Source organism: Macrobrachium rosenbergii, chromosome 56, assembly GCF_040412425.1.
Source record: "Macrobrachium rosenbergii isolate ZJJX-2024 chromosome 56, ASM4041242v1, whole genome shotgun sequence".
Taxonomy (NCBI): domain Eukaryota; kingdom Metazoa; phylum Arthropoda; class Malacostraca; order Decapoda; family Palaemonidae; genus Macrobrachium; species Macrobrachium rosenbergii.
Genome location: NC_089796.1, coordinates 11,891,802 through 11,911,070, shown reverse-complemented (window position 1 = coordinate 11,911,070; position 19,269 = coordinate 11,891,802). Strand labels below are relative to the sequence as shown.

At 37.2% G+C, this 19,269-nt stretch overlaps 2 protein-coding genes and 1 pseudogene across 2 annotated transcripts in view; all 3 read left to right on the top strand.

Moving 5' to 3' along the window:
* Positions 1–19,269, top strand: part of MAPk-Ak2 (MAP kinase-activated protein kinase 2) — a 363,081-nt gene that overhangs the window by 194,705 nt on the left and 149,107 nt on the right. The window lies entirely within an intron of this gene.
* Positions 12,245–13,608, top strand: LOC136836093 (uncharacterized). The gene has a single exon (XM_067100058.1). The coding sequence runs from the start codon at positions 12,265–12,267 to the stop codon at positions 13,453–13,455; it is 1,191 nt and encodes a 396-aa protein (XP_066956159.1). The 5' UTR covers positions 12,245–12,264; the 3' UTR covers positions 13,456–13,608.
* Positions 13,670–16,710, top strand: LOC136836596 (uncharacterized; annotated as a pseudogene).

Sequence of the window (19,269 nt, the reverse complement as noted above, 5' to 3'; positions counted from 1 at the left end):
CCTCCTCAATCTTAATTCAGCTCCTTTCAAGATTACCTCTTTTTGAATCCTCGACACATCTCGCCAGTCGCCACTTGTTTTTGGTATCGACTCTGACATTAGCTACATTGGTGTCTCAATTGTCATCTCGTGGACGTGGGATCGAGACTATAAACTCCCAGAGAGAATTTTCTCTATATTTATTTCCTTTTTGGGATATTTGGTTAACAGATAGGGAGCCTATCCGAAAAGCTTAATAAAGCAGGAGGTTGACTTTGGATTCCATGGCGCAAAAAAATTTTCTCGTAAACATTCCTGGTAATCGTGACTAGTAGTGTTTAATTTTTAGAGCAAATGGCCTGTCATTAACTGATTTTTAATTGTTTCCAAGAATTACTTTCCAGTTTCCACACATGAACTCGATAAGATGAAACGGAATATTATTATTTAAATTTTTAAGCTGGTCACATACGAAACGTGTCTAAAAAACTAAAAAATAATAAACTAAGCTAACTCTCTTGGATTTGCGGTCCCCCTATAACACTGCCGTTTACACCAAACTGATAAGATTTGTCGCAAGTTTCAGTAACAAGTCGATTTTCGTGCATTACAAATTAAGGTCATGAACCCCACCTCATTTATCCGGGATCCATCGATGTCCGATGTCTTGCAACGATAGTAGGACATACCGATAAGTCAATCAGTTATCCGGGCCTGGGACCGGATTGAGTCTGTAAACCCCCATTGCGGAGTCAAGGATTCACGAGGAAATAGTTCAAACAGCTCGGAGAAAAGAGCTGATGTACCAAAACATCTTTTGAACGTCGGTGACAGATTATGACGATCGACGTCGATGACCTGTTTATGCAATGTTCATACTGTAGGCTCCTAACGTGTTGCATAACAGTTGCGTGTAACTAATTAAAGGCAATATGTTATTCCCGTGATTTACAGTGACTTAAATATATTCAAACGGATGTAGAGCAATAAATGAATAATGAAAATCAGTTGCAAGATAATGCAGAATGGTAATATAAATCTGTTATCATTATTGTTGTACTCACGCTGTTAAATATAATTGTAGTATAAGAGAGGGTCGAGGCTGCAAGGTACTTTCATTTTGCACACCTACAGTGGTCAGTTTTGACAGAGGTTGGGGGACGGTAAGTCTAAAAACGTGGAGTGTACTACCCTGTAGGATATCGGTGTTACACGTAAGTAAATTAAATATATGGATACCTTACTGGCCTGAATATTATTATTATTATTATTATTATTATTATTATTATTATTATTATTATTATTATTATTATTATTATATAAAGTAATAGATAAAAATATATGAGCATGAACGTAAATAAATGGGAAGCAAAGACTAAAGTAAAAACTGTTTTGAAAAGCATCCAAAACAAGGTACCGAAGGACTTGGTGTATGAGACCAGAATAAATCAAACTCTTTAAATGTTATGAGATCCCCACGCACGCGCATATATCACTCGTTCGTTGACCCCCCAACTCGCCTATATTAAAAATGATAACGTGACGCCGGACACGGTTCCTGTTCGATTCACGTCGAAAAATTCACTCGTTCGGAAGACATCGGCGGATTAGTCTCGGTAGATTTGGTCTAAGCCATTAACGCAGATTCTACGGCATCTACTCGTATCGGGTCAGTATAGGCCGAAGGTCATTTTGGGTCAGAACAGATTCCATTGGACCTAAGAGTTAACAGACAGACGTAGGGCAAAGAAATGATATTGTCGTGGTTACAGATACTTATAATTAACAGCAGATATCACAAACGAGGATGAATTTGAAGTGTGAGGCAAACAGATGATTTAAGAACTTTCTGACCAAAGTCTCTGGCGGCTGGCTTTAAGAGCTGTGATGTTGAATAGAGGTGGAGGAGGTTCAGAGGGTTGCGGGGTATAGTTGAATAGAGGTAGAGGATGTTCAGTAGGTTGCGGGGTAGTTGAATAGAGGTGGAGGAGGCTCAGAGGGTTGTGGGGTAGTTGAGTAGAGGTGGAGGAGGTTCAGAGGGTTGTGGGGTAGTTGAATAGAGGTGGAGGAGGTTCAGAGGGTTGTGGGGTAGTTGAAGAGATGTGGAGGAGGTTCAGAGGGTTGTGGGGTAGTTGAATAGAGGTGGAGGAGGTTCAGGGGGTTGTAGTGTAGTTGAATAGAGTTGGGGGAGATTCAGGGGGTTTGGGATAGTTGAAGAGAGGTGGAGGAGGTTCAGAGGGTTGCGGGGTAGTTGAATCGAGGTGGAGGAGGTTCCTCTGTAGGGTTGTTGAACAGAAGTGGAAGAGGTTCAGAAGACTGTAGGGGTGTTGAATAGAAGTGGAGGAGGTTCGAAATATTGTAGGGTAGTTGAATAGAAGTGGAGGAGGTTCAGAAGATTGTAGGGTTATTGAATAGAAGTGGAGGAGGTTCGAAATGTTGTAGGGTAGTTGAATAGAAGGGGAGGAGGTGCACAAGCTTGTAGGGTTGTTGAATAGAAGTAGAGGAGGTTCAGAAGATTGTAGGGTTGTTGAATAGAAGTGGGGGAGGTTCAGAGGGTTGCAGGGGTAGTTGAATAGAAGTGGAGGACATTCAAAAAGTCGTGTGGTTGCTGAATTGAGGTAGAGGTTCAGAAAGTTGTGGTGGAGAAGGTAAGATGAAAAAGTGTAAGGTAGACGGCACAAGTTGTACAAGCAAAACGAAACCACAGTTAATCAGAAATGCAGTTACAATCAACACATTATTATAATTTCATAGGTCTAATATGAGAACTTTGTCTGATTAGACATCCATCATTGCACAAACACACGATTAGAAAAGTCACATTTCATATAAGCATCATTAACCAGTAAAGTGTAAAATCGCTAATATTTCAAGTCACTTTTCAATAGACGGTGCGTGTTTTGTTCGCAGTATCTACACAATGAATAATACTGTGTGTCTTCTCATGTTTGGGAGAGAATCACGCTTCATTCAGTATTTTAGACAAAGCAAGGTAATAAAACAGAGATATTTATGTTCCTCATTGATAAGCAATACATGATGTACGCAATGGTTCAACTTCCATGTCATGGCATTACTTATGCGTTGAAGTCATCGGATTTTTATTAAGTAGTTTTAACACATCTGTCAAATAAGGAGCGATTAAATCAGTCATTGACTGAGAGTACACAAGACAAATGTCTGTTTAGTTGTATTGGAATGGAATGGAATATAAAATTAAGGCCAAGCGGCGGGACCTATGAGGTCATTCAGCAATGAAAGGGAGATTCAGTGTGAAAAGGTTTGAAAGGTGCAACAGGAGGAAAACCTCGCAGTTGCAATAAGAAGCAGTTATTAGGAGAGGGTGGAAAGTAAGATGGAAGAGAGAGAATATGAACGGAGGTACCGTAAAAGGAATGAAAGGGGGTTGCAGCTAGGGGCCAATAGGACGCTGCAAAAAAACCTTAAGTATTGTCTACAGTGCATCGCGTGAGGTGCACTGACGGCACTACCACCGTACGAGATCTGTTTAATTTTGTAGCTTTATCTGATGCATTGGATAATTTTCACCAACATGTGATGACAAACGTAAGTTATGTTGCACTGTATACAGGACCTGTAATACTCTATCGTTGTAAAAGGAATTTAACATATAACTCTTATTATTTTATTTGTTGCACTTAATTTAAATGTGTTTTGTATTATCAGCTAAAAATGTGACTTTCCTTTAGAAGCCAAAATTTTGCATTTTTCCTTGTTCACCTTCTTCATGGATTCAACGACGTTGTATAGAAATTAAAATAATGAAGCAGATAAGTTAAAATGACGCAGGCACGTACTTCCATGACAAGAAATCCCGGTCCTGTACGTCTGTGTGTTTGTGCACATTTCTCTTTCTTTCTGTCGTTCCTTTTTTTCTTTATTTCTTTCTCTCTTTCTTCCAACTCCCCTTCCTCCATCACGCCTCTCCTGCCTCTCTCTCGCCCATTTCGACGGTTTCCTATCTTGTCTTCACATTGCCTTATCTCCTCTTTAATCTAAATCCCGGCCCTCTCTCTCTCTCTCTCTCTCTCTCTCTCTCTCTCTCTCTCTCTCGTGATATAGTACTCCTCCTCCCCGTTGGCCGCCTTGTCTTATTTGTAGATCAACCTAAGTGGCAATCGACTGGTTAATGTATGACTTTCGTCATTCATTTATTTTCCTTTGGTTTTGAATGGCAACGTAAATTGTTCTGTCGTTGGCTCTCGGGTGTCATTGCAACCCATTGCCATTTGTACTAGACCAGTTGTATTGCGTCATCTCAATCTAGTCGTTATGTGGATCTTCAGTATTCGGAGGGTGTAGACTCTAGGTTTGTTTTATGTTGTTGCGAATCTCGTAACTTTAAGAGATCGGAGAAGAGTTTCCAAGTCAGGTTTTTTCCTTCCCAAAACACAATAGTTTTGACATCTTATATATTAGGGGTTATCTCCTTTGTAGCTGTCACATGTTTATTTGTTTAGAATCAGGTTCATCTCTTTGATATAACTTTAATCTTTTATTTATTTATAGCCAGTTTCATCTGTTTGATACAATTGGATAATCTTTTATTTATTTATAACCATTTTCATCTATATTCGATATAACTCTACTCTTTTATTTATTCATAATCGGTTTCATCGGTGTTCGATATAACTGTATAATCTTTTATTTATTTATAATCAGTTTTATCGGTGTTCGATATATTTAACTCTATATAATCTTTTATTTATTTATAACCAGTTTCATCTGTATTCGATATAACTATAATCTTTTATATATTTAATAATCAGTTTTATCGGTGTTCGATATAACTCTGTAATCTTTTATTTATTTATAATCAATTTTATCTGTGTTCGATATAACTCTATGATCTTTTATTTATTTATAATCAGTTTCATCGGTGTTCGATATAACTGTATAATCTTTTATTTAGAAAAAATCAGTTTCATCTGTATTCGATATAACTATAATCTTTTATTCATTTAATAAAACAGTTTTATCTGTGTTCGATATAACTCTATAATCTTTTATTTATTTATAATCACTTCCATCTATTTTTTATATAACTCTAGTCTTCTCGTTCTCTGTTATCTTCTTTGTATACATAATATAATCAGTAAAGTGACCTTTTCGTTGACTCTTGGTCAGGAATATGACCTTGTCATGATTTTTTTGCAGAAAAAAAATTAGCTTTATTATGATTAATAACACCAAATTATCCATAACAACTTCAAACGGCCAAATTTTCCGGTAACTCGCCCACTCGTTCTGTTGGCTTCTTTGGCCATATTTGACCAATGGACGCGCATCTCAGACTCACAAGGTCTGTTACAAGTTTCAGCCCAATAATATTGAAGAGATGCTATGTCTCTTCGTCATTCCGTGTCATTATTATTATTATATAATCATCCTTCCGTCAAATTATTATTATTATTCTAAATTCTAAAGTAGCGTAATCAGGTTTGTCCTTGAATGACGTCTGCAGGTTTGAGCAAACCAGAGTTAAAGAAGCTGAACAGCTATTTGGGAAAATGAAATGGAAAAGGCAGAAAACACTGTAGCCGGGCCGAAGATATGATACAAAGTAGCTTTACTACTGAATACACTGAAGTTTGTAAAAAAAAAAAAACATAATTAATAAAATAATAGTGACAGTTGTTTTTCTATTGATCTCATTGGCTGTTCTGCCATGAATGTTGAATGAATTTTGTATAAGATCAATGGATGTATTCCTTTTACCCACCTCTGTGATTTCAGCGTCAGATTTTGTCATATTTCCTACTGAAGTTGATTCATGTGATTAGTTACGTTGAATGTTTGTGCCAATCGATATTATCTGATATATTGTCTCCTAATACAGCGTTTGGATCCGTGATTCGGTAAGCAAAAAAAAGTTAACAAAACACATACACATTTATCACATATATGTGTATGTGTTTGTGTATGTACATATACACTTTATATACATACATATATACATGCATTTATTTATGTGTATGTATACACGCACGCACAAAATTATATAGTATACATTATTGTGAATGTATAAATCCCGGATCCAGAAACAAAATATATATATATTATATAATGATATACATATATATACAGTATATATATATAATGTGTTTTTGTGTATATATATACATATATGCTATATATACCTATATATGCATTTATTTATGTGTATGTATACACACGCACAAAATTATATAGATACATTATTATGAATGTATAAATCCCGGATCCCGGAACAAAATCCCACTGTAATAAACTGTAATTTTCCAGTATCTTCATGTAACAGTGTGTGTATATATACAGCTTAAACCTACTGTCTCTCTCTCTCTCTCTCTCTCTCTCTCTCTCTCTCTCTCTCTCTCTCTCTCTCTCTCTCTCTCTTTCCTATTGCCCGTGATAGCGTGCTCCTCTTCTTCCTCCATATCCTCATGGGATTGATATGCTAATTCTTTTTGAGGTTTGGAATTTATGTTCGGTTTCTTGACTCTCGATCAACTATGGCCAAGACGCCACTCGTGTTATACTTTCTTTTGTCCTTTCCCTGTTATGGTTCCCCAGAGAGAGAGAGAGAGAGAGAGAGAGAGCGGTGGATTTCTTAACCTCTTTTATGCGGTTCTTGGTTCTTACTTCGTTTTCATTTTTTTATTTTCTTTCTCCGATTTTCTTTCTTCTTCGTCCTACTTTTTTCTTTATTTCTTTTTTTTTTTTTTCCTTTTTTTAGCTTTATTCTTTTTTCTTTAGCTTTTCTTTTTCTCTTGTCTTTTTTCTTCCCTTTTCTTTCTGTCTTTCTCTCTGTCTTTATTCTTTCTTTTTTCTTTCTGTCTTTTTCTGCCTATCTTTCTTTCTTTTTTCGCTTTTCTTTCTTTCTGTCTTTCTTTTTTTTCCTTTCTACCTAGTTTTTTTTTTTTTTTTTGTCTTTCCTTGCGTCAGGAATGTTTCGAAATTGTGAAGTCAGGATTTACGGGAGAAAGAAAGTCAGCAGAAATATCTCCTGTCACTCATTTTTTTTTTTTTTTTGTCCTTCTGTTAGTCGTCCTTTGCCATTAGAATTGCAACCTCTCAATTTGAGAGAGAATTCGCAAATATGTATAAATTTTAAAGTTCCTCTGTAATGGATGTCTGCTGCTGCCAGAGATTACTCCCGAGTTCCAGAGGTCCTTTATTCCTCACACCGTTATACTGTGGAACAGCCTTCCAGAGATTACTCCCGAGTTCCAGAGGTCCTTTATTCCTCACACCGTTATACTGTGGAACAGCCTTCCAGAGATTACTCCCGAGTTCCAGAGGTCCTTTATTCCTCACACCGTTATACTGTGGAACAGCCTTCCAGAGATTACTCCTCAGATCCAGAGGTCCTTTATTCCTCACGCCGTTAGACTGTGGAACAGCCCTTGAGATTACTCCTCAGTTCCAGAGGTCCTTTATTCCTCACACACTGTTATGCTGTGGAACAGCGAGATTACCCTCAGTTCCAGAGGCATTCCTCACGCCGTTAGACCAAACAGCCTTCAAAGATTACCCTCAGTTCCAGAGGTCCTTATTCTCACACCGGTATACTGTGGAACAGCCTTCCAGAGATTACTCCTCAGTTTCAGAGGTCCTTTATTCCTCACACCGTTAGACTGGAACAGCCTTCCAGAGATTACTCCTCAGTTCCAGAGGTCCTTTATTCCTCACACCGGTATACTGTGGAACAGCCTTCCAGAGGATATCGTGCAGTTGGAACTTCAGAAATTCAAGCGAAGAACACGTACAAATATGCACAGTAAATAACTAATAAATGCACAGCTCTTTTAGAAGTGATCTGTATGACGGCCAATATCAGATAGTCAATATTATTCCTTCGATCCCCCCAAAACACACACACACATAATCAAATAATTGGTCAGTATATTCCTCTTCTCCGTTTTTCTTTTTTTCTCCCCCTCTTCGGTCATCATTACCCGTTTGTCTTTTTTTATTGTTATTGCTGTTTGGGGAAGGGAGACAGAGACGGACGGAAGAGGGGGTTAATTTGTCTCTTAATGTGCGCCCTTATATAGGCCGGCCCACGCGCGCAGGCAGACTGCTGCCTTGTGTCTGCTGCCTGATGTCCATTGCTTTCTGTTAGCTGCCGCATGTGTTTGGACTTTGTCTGCTTTCTTATGTTGTCTTGTGTCTACTGTCTCGTGTCTTCTGCTTTCAGACTACTGCTACCTGCCAGTTGCCTTTACTCTTCTGTCTTCTGACTGCTGCCTAATGTCTTTTATCTGTTGCCTTCTGTCGACTGTCTTATGATTGCTGCCTGGTTTCTGTTGCCCTCTGTCTGCTGCCTTCTGACTGCTGTCTTATGTCTTATGCCTTTTGTCTTCTGTCTTCTGACTGCTGTTTGCAGTCTGCTGCCCTTTGGCTGATGCCTTCCGTCCTCTGCCTTCTTATGTCTGCTGTTTTCTGTCTACTGCCTTCTGACTGTTGTCATTAACCTTGAGTCTGTTGCCTTCTGTCAGCTGCCTTCCGGATGCTGTTTTCTGTTTGTTGCCTTTTGTCTGTTGCCTTCTGTCTGTTGCTTTATGACTACTGCCATATGTTTATTGCCTTCTGTGAATTAATTCAAGTAAGCTTTTTGCGTTTCAGAAACGCTGAAGGTTTTATAAAAGTATAAATGTAAATGTTCTGAACCATAAGATTTTGGCGCATGTTCGATCCAAGTTATAACTCAGATTGAAACAAATAAGATATATATATATATATATATATATATATATATATATATATATATATATATATACATATACATATATGTATGTATGTATATATAACTATATGTGTGTGTTTTTATGTATTCATATGTGTAGATATTACCTCTGTTTCCAATTGGTCACTTGTGAGAATGGAATGTTTTCGGCACTTGCAAAATACGCGATCTCGATATGTATTTGTGCTTGTACGAGATAAGATACACTTATTTATCTTGGATGATGTTCGTACTGCCCATCATACCCCCCGTTCTCTCATTTTGCCTGCAGAAATAAGCATGCCTCGGAAACTTATAACTTTTGAGTTTTCAAAAAGACTCGGCTCTTTCGAGGTTAAACCTCTTTTTTTTTTCCTCCAGCCTTCATGTTCTTAAATGCTGACTCAGGGTTGCCTTTCCCATCGGCCTCTGTGGAAGCGATGCCTGCTGACATAGACAAAAATCAAAGCATCCAGTCACGGGGTCAGCGGTGTGAATACAGACCTCCTCTCTCTCTCTCTCTCTCTCTCTCTCTCTCTCTGCTCAGTTATTCAATGATCATTAAGTATCTTTTCAGTGAACTAGTCATTATTTCTCTGTATCATTCTTTGTTGTTCATTCTTTAACAGAATTTAGAAATAATACGCTACTTTCCTACTTAATATATAATAATCTCTAATATCATGATTTTTTACTTATTCTCTATAGTTTCACTTTTATTTGTTCTCTCTCTCTCTCTCTCGTGCAACGTACGCACTACCCCCCATGCAGGTGAGTCAAACTTTCCCTGAAGAGGTACTGATTATCTCTTAGTTATCCAAAACTAGCCGTGACGTCACCCAGTCTCCCAAACAGTGCGTGACGTCACCCAAATCCGTGTGTTGTTTATGAACTTTGTAATGCGCTTGCGTGTCTTATAGGATGAGATAACAGACCCGCCTCATTATGGGTAAATCTCCTTTCACCGTTTCTTCAAGTTTTCTGACAACTAAGTTTAGAGGTTATATTTCCACATATCTTTGTTTACGTTTTAGCATGAGCTCTGCTCAGGAATGGTTGAACAGTATTTGGTGAAACTAGGCGTGTGCTTTTATTAATTGACCTTGACGATTTGTTGCCATGAAACCCACCTTCCACACTAAGTCGATTATTCACAAAAGCTAATTATCACAAGGTCAACTGGTTAATATATTAGTTATATGCCGAGTTTCACTACATTCACCTCTCCCATTCCTGGGTTACCTTCCTAACACGAATACACACACACATATGTATATATATATATATATATATATATATATATATATATATATATATATATATATGTGTGTGTGTGTGTGTGTGTGTGTTTATATATATTTGTGTGTGTATTTATATTTATATATATATATATATATATATATATATATATATATATATATATATATATATATATATATATATATATATATATATATATATATATATATGTATGACCCCGACCTCTCATGGGGCCTACTTACACTGATCCGGCTGCGGTATTGCGGGTCATGCTTAAATAAGACACAGGGTAAATGTAACAATGATCTGTATTATCTAGAACTTACACAAGGGCCCGAGTATCTAAGCAAACTAAAAATGACAGTAACTTAGCGGTAACCGGCCGCAACGACGGAATAGCGCGAGACGTCCGAGTGCCAGAGCCAGAATCCTCCCAACGGCGGCCTAGCGTGGGCACGCAGGGCATTTCTCTCACCTCCTACATTTTCCCCTCAGGTAGGACATTGGTTGATTTCTCCTACCAGGGATATCTGACCAACCGTAGGTCAGAAATACCCACGCCAAAAGTTAACAGCTTTTGGGGGATATTTGGGGGGCGTGTGATTCCTCACGCCCTGTCCGTTGGAACAGCACCATGTCTCCTGGTCTTACTTCGCCATTACAGCTCACAGTTTGAGACCCGGGAAATTGTTACGAACTTTCCGGAATGGTTCATCTCTCTCTCTCTCTCTCTCTCTCTCTCTCTCTCTATATATATATATATATATATATATATATATATATATATATATATATATATATATATATATATATACACAGTATATATATACACACATATATACACACACACACACGGAGAGTAATTTGTACTTTATAATTTCTGAATTTCTTTTCGAAATTTTATGCTATGAAACTGTACATACATACATAACATATATGTATGTATGATATATATATATATATATATATATATATATATATATATATATATATATATATATATATATATATATATATAGTTCCGTTTTGGCAATAAATTTGAAAGCAATTTGAAATAATAAATTATTGCTCTCTCTCTCTCTTCTCTCTCTCTCTCTCTCTCTCTCTCTCTTCTCTCTATATATATATATATATATATGATATATATATATATATATATATATATATATATATATATATATATATATAATATTGTTCCATGTTCAGTGGGCTCGAAGACAAGTCGCATTCCATACTCATGGTTAAAGTGCCGAGTGTTATATATCAAGTTACTTGATATTTTTTCGAAATTTTCGCAATTTTTAGCACTTTGACGAAAATTTGATCATCTAGGATACGCATTTAAGTCTTTCTGCACAGTATTGATGCAGAAATTTGAAATCAAAATTATGCATCGTCCGAGTGTGATGGTGGGAGAAATGTTGGGTGATAAAACATGTGTACGCGCGCGCGCGATTGCCAGTACAATGCATGCCTACAGTAGACGAGTCTAACAAACGAATAACAGACAGAAATCCTAAACAAAGGGGTGTTAACAGGCAGTTGGTAAAACCAGAGGTCCATAGCAGTCCTTTTCCTTTTCAGTTCCTGGTACGGGTTCCGCTGGAATAAGACCAGCCGAACAATCTACCCTAATGATTCACGTTCCCTTATGGCACCATATTTAGAAAGTAATTTGAAATGATAAAGTATTGGTCTCTCTCTCTCTCTCTCTCTCTCTCTCTCTCTCTCTCTCTCTCTCTCTCTCTTCTCTCTCTCTTTATATATATATATATATATATATATATATATATATATATATATATATATATATATGGAGAGAGAGAGACCAATATTTTATCATTTCAAATTCTTTTCCAAATATGGTGCCATAAAGGATAGGCTGTTCGGCTGGCCTTATTCCAGCCCGAACCCATGACCAAGGAACTGAAAAGGAAAAGAGGCTTGCTGTGGACCTCTGGATTTGGCCCCACCAACTGACTGTTAACACCCCTTTGTTTAGGATTTTTGTCTGTTATTCGTTTGTTAGACTTGTCTACTTGCATAGGCATGTATTGCACTGTGCTATCGCGCGCGCGCGCACGCACACGAATTTTATCACACAACATTTCTCTCACCATCACACTCGGACGATGCATAATTTTGATTTCAAATTTCTGCATCAATATTGTACAGAAAGACTTCAGTGAGTATCCTAGACGATCAAATTTTCGTCACGGTGCGAAAAATTGCGGAAATTCCGAAAAAATATCAAGTAACTCGATATATAACACTCGGCACAGAACTGCAACTTAACCATGAGTATGGAATGCGACTCGTCTCCGAGCCCACTGAACATGGAAGAACAAACGGAAGATGCCGTCGAATCGCCCAGAGTGATGCACCACCCTAGACCACACGGCAAGGACGCAGCCTCGTCAAGAATGGCAGCAGATGCATTCAAGATCAAGAACAAGGGGATAAAAAAGAAGAAAGCGCCGAAAAGGGAGGAAGCACTGAAGAGAGAAAATAGGAAACACGTGAATGAAATAGCCAGATTGATGAAGAACGAAGAAAACCTTCGCGAACAGCTCCTCCGAGAACGCAGAAGGAACAAAAATTACGAGAAACTGAACGGAAAAAATGAACTCCGGATCATCTCTCTGGAAGGTGAGATTGACCGGTTGAGAGAGATCATCAAGAGAAAAAAGGCTAATGCAAAGAAAAGAAGAGAAAATAGCCATTTAAGCCAGCTAGAGAAATCCAGGCATACAAGTGAGACCTGCCAGTGTTCACCGTCTGATCCAGGCGAATGCAGAGCGAGCATATTAATCTGTGAAGGAGTGAGGGCTTACATGAGCGACAGGATCAATGATGCTATGAACATCTTTGCTGAGGCCTTGACTACGGATGTCACCCAGGAGGAAGAAGCCCTTCTGATTTTCTTGAACGCTATGGCTAAATCGGCGTCTGATGGGCCAGACCACCTGGAAATTGTCATGGACGTCACACAGGCAATGGAAAAGGGCCTCCGTGGCTCGAGGTTATTCAGACTCCGTGGAAGACATCTGTTGAGCTTTGAACTTTTTACGCCTGCTGTGGACGACTTTGGAAGTGCCTATGCTCTGGCAGAAAGTGAAGAAAATCTGAAAAATCTAAAAGAGGCTCGGAGAGCAGTGAAGAAATGGGAGGAGCAAAGCCACTATGAAATTCTAGGTGTAAAACAAAACGCCACGAAACAGGAGATTTTGAAAGCTTTCAGGAATTTGTCCATGATCTATCATCCGGACAGACATGCAGGTAAGCCAGAGTTTCTCCAGGAAGGTTTTCAAGAGAAAATGAAGAGAATCACTGTTGCTAAGGCTGTTCTTACGGATGACGCCAAGAGGAAGAAATACGACCAGGAAAGATGGCAGGTTGCGGATGCTAGGATCGAATCACCTTGGATGGATTCTCCCGATGATACCTTCAGTTTTTTTGATTGGGTTATTTATAATTTTATGATTTAAATTCTTTGGTTACAGATCGTAGATCTTAGTAAAGGTGTGCCGCCTCCACCTCCTCTGGGATCGTGTGGTGGTATGGCACAACATTTATTGCAAGGTACCTCTAAGTTTTTACCAATAAAATGTACTGGTTTAATCATTATATTTATGAGTGTTTTAGTGTTTTATTCAGTCCTTATAATGAAGCATAACAAACCAATTGATCGTGTACTACATCATGTTCAGTACTGCAGTTATTAAATTACTATCGAGAGGCACGCTCCACGCTGCGCGGGGCAGGAGGGCAGTTGAAGGACTCCCTGTTCAAACTCTGCTGTCAGTCGTGAACTGGGTCCTTTCGTCGCACCCCATCTGATTCTTTTATGGGAAACAAAATTTCAAAACAAAACCCATGATTCACAATTAGTCTGAGACGCAGACTAATCAGAATCAGTGACGTGGCGAGCACAGTGTCATCCAGTCCTTTAGCTTCATTGATTTCATTTAACAAAGACGCCAGGTCATTCATTGAAGCAAACAAGCAGCCACCGGCATCCGAACCAAGTGGCCCACCACATGGCTTCTTGGAGCACACCAAGCGAGTCAAGTCGCGTCAAGTCATAAGCATCACGCGTCATGAATCGCCACCCAGTTTAACATTAATTTGTATGTATATTTGAAAAACCGTTTACACCGGAAGAGTCGCGTCAATCTAAGTCACGGCGCGTCGCGTCGCGTCGAGTCACATATAGGGCTGACTCATTTTCTACATCAGTCAAGCAGCGAGTCCGTCGTCGTGCGATGGTCGCGGAAGTGGAGTTCTGATAAACTTGGTTCGGGAGCGCCTCCCATATGATCCCAGTGACCGCAGCCACTGGGATCGTGATGCCATAGCTGCCTTTTGTGAAGTTGAGCGTTGCTGCCAGTAATGAAATGTACAGGTAAGACAACAGTTTTATTCACTATGAACTATACACTAGGCTATGAACTTATTTAGCTATATTTACTATGAATTAAACATTAGCTCATTCACCATGAAATATACATCATCAAGATCATTCGGTCTTGCCACTCAAGAGCTCCAGCTGGGGAACAAAATATTCTTTCAAGATATCAGCCGAACTGCCATAGCTTCAAGTTGTAGGCCTCTTCGTGCTTCTGTTGCTGTCAGGCTTGAGTTTGCAGTAAAATTGGATTGTGTTGATCATGAATATCATCACTTGGAGAGTAGTTGAAATTGTTTTCATGTTGAAATGAATTATGAAGTACACAAATACTTTTCAATTAATGATTCAGGATACTTCAACACTAGTCCCATCATGTCTGAAGTACATCAAATTTCTTAGCTAGCATTCCAAAGGCACACTCTCATCACCTTTTCTAGCCTGCTGATCCGATAGTTATATATACTCTTTTGGAGTAGTCCAAGTCCTTTCTAGGATATGGTCTCATCAGATTAGGCTTCAGAGGAAAAGCTTCATCTCCCACAAGAAAGAATGGTATTTTGGTTGCAGTATTTGGTATTTCACGTGACTGTGGGATGCCTAAACATCCAGAAATCAATGACTTCCCCATATTTGATTCAGTGAAAACAGAGCTGTCACTGTTTCGTCCATTTGATCCTACATCAATCAGTGTGAAGCAACAGTTGGCATCAGCAATGGCTAGGAGAACAATAGAATGGTATTCTTTATAATTATAGAAAAGTGACCCTCCTCCAGCCGGACATTTCAGTCGACAGTGTTTGCCATCAATACTCCCAATACAGCAAGGAATATTACACTTGTCGAAAAATGTTCTGGCTATTTCTTCCCACTGGTGTTCATTAGGTGCTGGCAAATGCTGTGGTTGTAGTGCTTCCCATATGGCATTGCTGGTTTCCTTGACAATCTTGTGTACTGTGGCTCTACCAACACGAAACTGGTAACCAAGGGAACCGAAAGATTCTCCAGTAACCACATGTCTGGAAAGAAATACAATAACAAGCGTTAATTAAACATTTTTTACAGTAAATAGCCGTTCAGTAGTGAAAGTCATTACCATATAATAATTGTGATCCTGTAACTTGTAAAAACTACCATACTTCGTATATATATATATATATATATATATATATATATATATATATATATATATATATAGATAGATAGATAGATAGATAGATACACAATGAATTTCAGTAATTAAGTTTATGTTCGTTGCTAGGCTCATATATCATTATATCAGCATTGTATCATTTAGTATATATATATATATATATATATATATATATATATATATATATATATATATATATATATATATATATATATATATATATATATACACACACACACACACAATGCTGATATAATACTATATGAGCCTAGCAAACAGTATAAAATCAATAATTGAAATTCACTGTGCACAACTTTAATTTCAAATATATAACATTTCATGACGACTACATAATTAAGATACTAAATTCTCATTTAGCTCTTTTACAGAAGCCGAATGTAAGGACAAATGGCGGCACCTAAGAAGCAACTTCATGAGGGAAAGGAGAAAGATTAGTGTCAAACCATCTGGATCAGCTAATACCGAAACAAGGAGGTGGGTGTACTATGATGCCATGCAATTTCTGATCCTCATGTGACGCCACGACCAACATCCTCAAACGTCCCTACACCTCCTGACGAAGACACCTGTCGTGAAACGGAAGATGCATCTCAAAACTCTTCACCTTCGGTTGTCATCGAAACACCAGACAATGTATCTCCTCCAGAAGCAGCAAATAATACCGAAACCTGTGAGGACCGTAGTTCTGTCAATCCTATTCTTCCCAAGTCAAAGAAGGCTGGTGTCACCAAGAAACGCAGCAGGGATGCTGCAGATGAGATGGATATGCGTTTTCTAGAAGAATTAAAACAACTGAGAGAACAAGCGTCTTCACAAAATGTTGATGATCCAGATCGCCAGTTTCTGTTTGCTTACTGCCTATGATGAAACAACTGTCGCCAATTGACAACATGGACATTAAAATTGAAGTATATGAAAAATTTCGTAGGAAGCTGTTTAAACCTGCCCCCTCTGTCCAGTATGGCTACTGGACTGAGCAGAATCAGTCACATACGCCATCACCATGTACATCCAATGTAAGTGACAGTTACTCACAGCACGAGTATGCTAACCTCTGAGAAATACTAGCTTAGAATTTCATGATTCCTTACTTAGAGCTGTACCATTTACTTACCAGCAGGAATAAATGAACTGTCTTCATGTTATATTTATTTACTATTGCCCTACATAGAAGCCTACTTGAAATAATTATTGGAATGTTCAATAAAATATTTCTTACCTTAAAAAAATGGTCATTCTTTCTTCAACTCCAACTGCACGCCTGTAGTTAGTGTTGATTTTCTTTATGGAAGATCCAGTCAACTCCACCAGCTTCTTAAAATTTTCATGTGTCATCCTAAAGTAGTTGTAGAATTTTTCTGGATGGTTCATCAGGTCTGGGAATAAATGACAGAAGCTTCCAAAATAAACTGGGTTGGCGATTCACGGTGAGTCATGAATTAACGTGACTCGACGTGTCGCGACGCGACGCGACGCATTTGGTGTGAACGCACTAATTCTTGAAAACGTCCTCTCGACTCCAGGACCCTTTGAAGCAGTCTCCAGCTCCTGAAGCATTCCTGGAGAAACTCCGATTGGATTATAACGTCTTCTTAAATTCTTCAAGGCTCCAGGATCCTATGAAGCAGTCTTCAGCTCCTGAAGCATTCCTGGAGAAACTCCGATTGGATTATAACGTCTTCTTAAATTCTTAAAGACTCCAGGATCCTTTGAAGCCGTCTTCAGCTCATGTCGGAATTATCTCCAAGAACGTGGGCTTCTCCCCAAAAAATCTTCGAAGCTTTTCGTCTCCGATTTCTTCTCCATAAAACTCTGTTCTTTAGTATTGTGTAAAAAGTCCAAAGGCTACAGACCCTGGAGATCGTCTTGAAACCTTCGGACATTATTTTGAAGGCTGCCAACAAAATAATGTTCAACTCTTGATCTTGGACAGAGTATATATGTATATATATGTATATATATATATATATATATATATATATATATATATATATATATATATATATATATATATATATAGTATATATATATATATATATATATATATGTGTGTATATATATATATATATATATATAAAATATATGTGTGTGTGTGTGTATGTATAAATAAAGATAGTTCATTTTTATGAACACTGGAGTGCTGCGAGGCCTTTCGACGCCAGTCCTTTACTTAGCTAAGCAAAGGAATAGCGTCGAAAGGCCTCGCAGCACTCCAGTGTTTGTTTCTTCGTGGATTTTATCTTTATTTATATATATATATTCATCACGTTCCATATTTTCGTGATTCAGTTATACATATGTATGTATGTATATATATGAAATATATATGTATATACACACAAACATATATATATATGTGTATATATATATATATTATATATGTATATATATATATATATATATATATATATATATATATATATATATATATTATATATGTATATATATATTATATATATGTATATATATATGTATATTTTATTTATATATATATATATGTATATATATATATATAATATATATATATATATATATATATATATATATATATATATATATATATATATATATATACACATACAGTGTATATATATGCATGCCTATGTGTGTATTCCACTTCGGAGCTTCAGCGGACTAATATGAAAAACGCCTATAAAAAAAACGGATCATTAAAAGATTCTTTTTATTATTATTCCATTACGATTAAAATGCGTACACTTGTAGTTTCATGTAATTCGAATTTCCCAACCCTTCTACATTTTCCAGTATTCTCATGATAATTGTTAAGCCTTAAGCAATCGACGATCAAGAAACTCTTCAAAATCTAAGAGCATCAAGTACAGATGATTTAATAATTATATTGCCATTACTTTGTTTATTTCCAGGCAGTTTTTGACCAAGAAATTTCCCCCCCAAAATTAGAAACACTTTCGAAGCCAAAAATAATTTAATGACGTAATTATCATTATTATTATTTTGTAGATGAAACCCATTCATATGGAACAAGCCCACAGGGGCCATTGACTTGAAATCAAGCTTCCAACGAATATGGTGTTCATTAGGAAGAAGCAAGAGGAAGTAAAGGAAAATACAGGAAGAAGAGATCCAACTCATTAAAAAAGAAAAAAAGTAAATTAATAGATAGATAAATAGATAAAAATATATTAAAATGCAAGAAGGATAGTATTAGGGTAGTAATGCATTACATCTTCGCTTGAACTTATTAAGTTACAACAGCACGGCATCCTCAGGGAGGCTGTTCCACAGTCCAGTGGTGTGAGAAGTAAATTTATTATTGCGTGAGAATTTTTCGGTAACAGCACGAAAGTTAAAGTAATCTTTTTTCCAGAATTTAAAACTTGATGTATTTCCGGAGGAAAAAAAGAATCGCAAGATAGTTTGAGAAAACAAAACTTCCTGTAATTCGAGGATCTAAATATATTAATGTTTAAGAGAATGCAAAAGTGAAGGTAATTTGAGAATATGAAAGTAAATTTAAAAAAAAAACTAAAGATAACTGAAGATAGAAAATAAGAATAACTTTTAAGCACAAATTTTTAATATAATTTGAGAGTGAGAAGGAAGGAAAAATTTATCTTAGATTTGAAAACAAAAATATTTTGAGAATCCGAATTTTAGTGTAGTTCGAGAACAATACTCTAAGATAATTTGACTGTACAAATTCAGAATATTAAATTTAAAACTACGGTTTTCTTAATG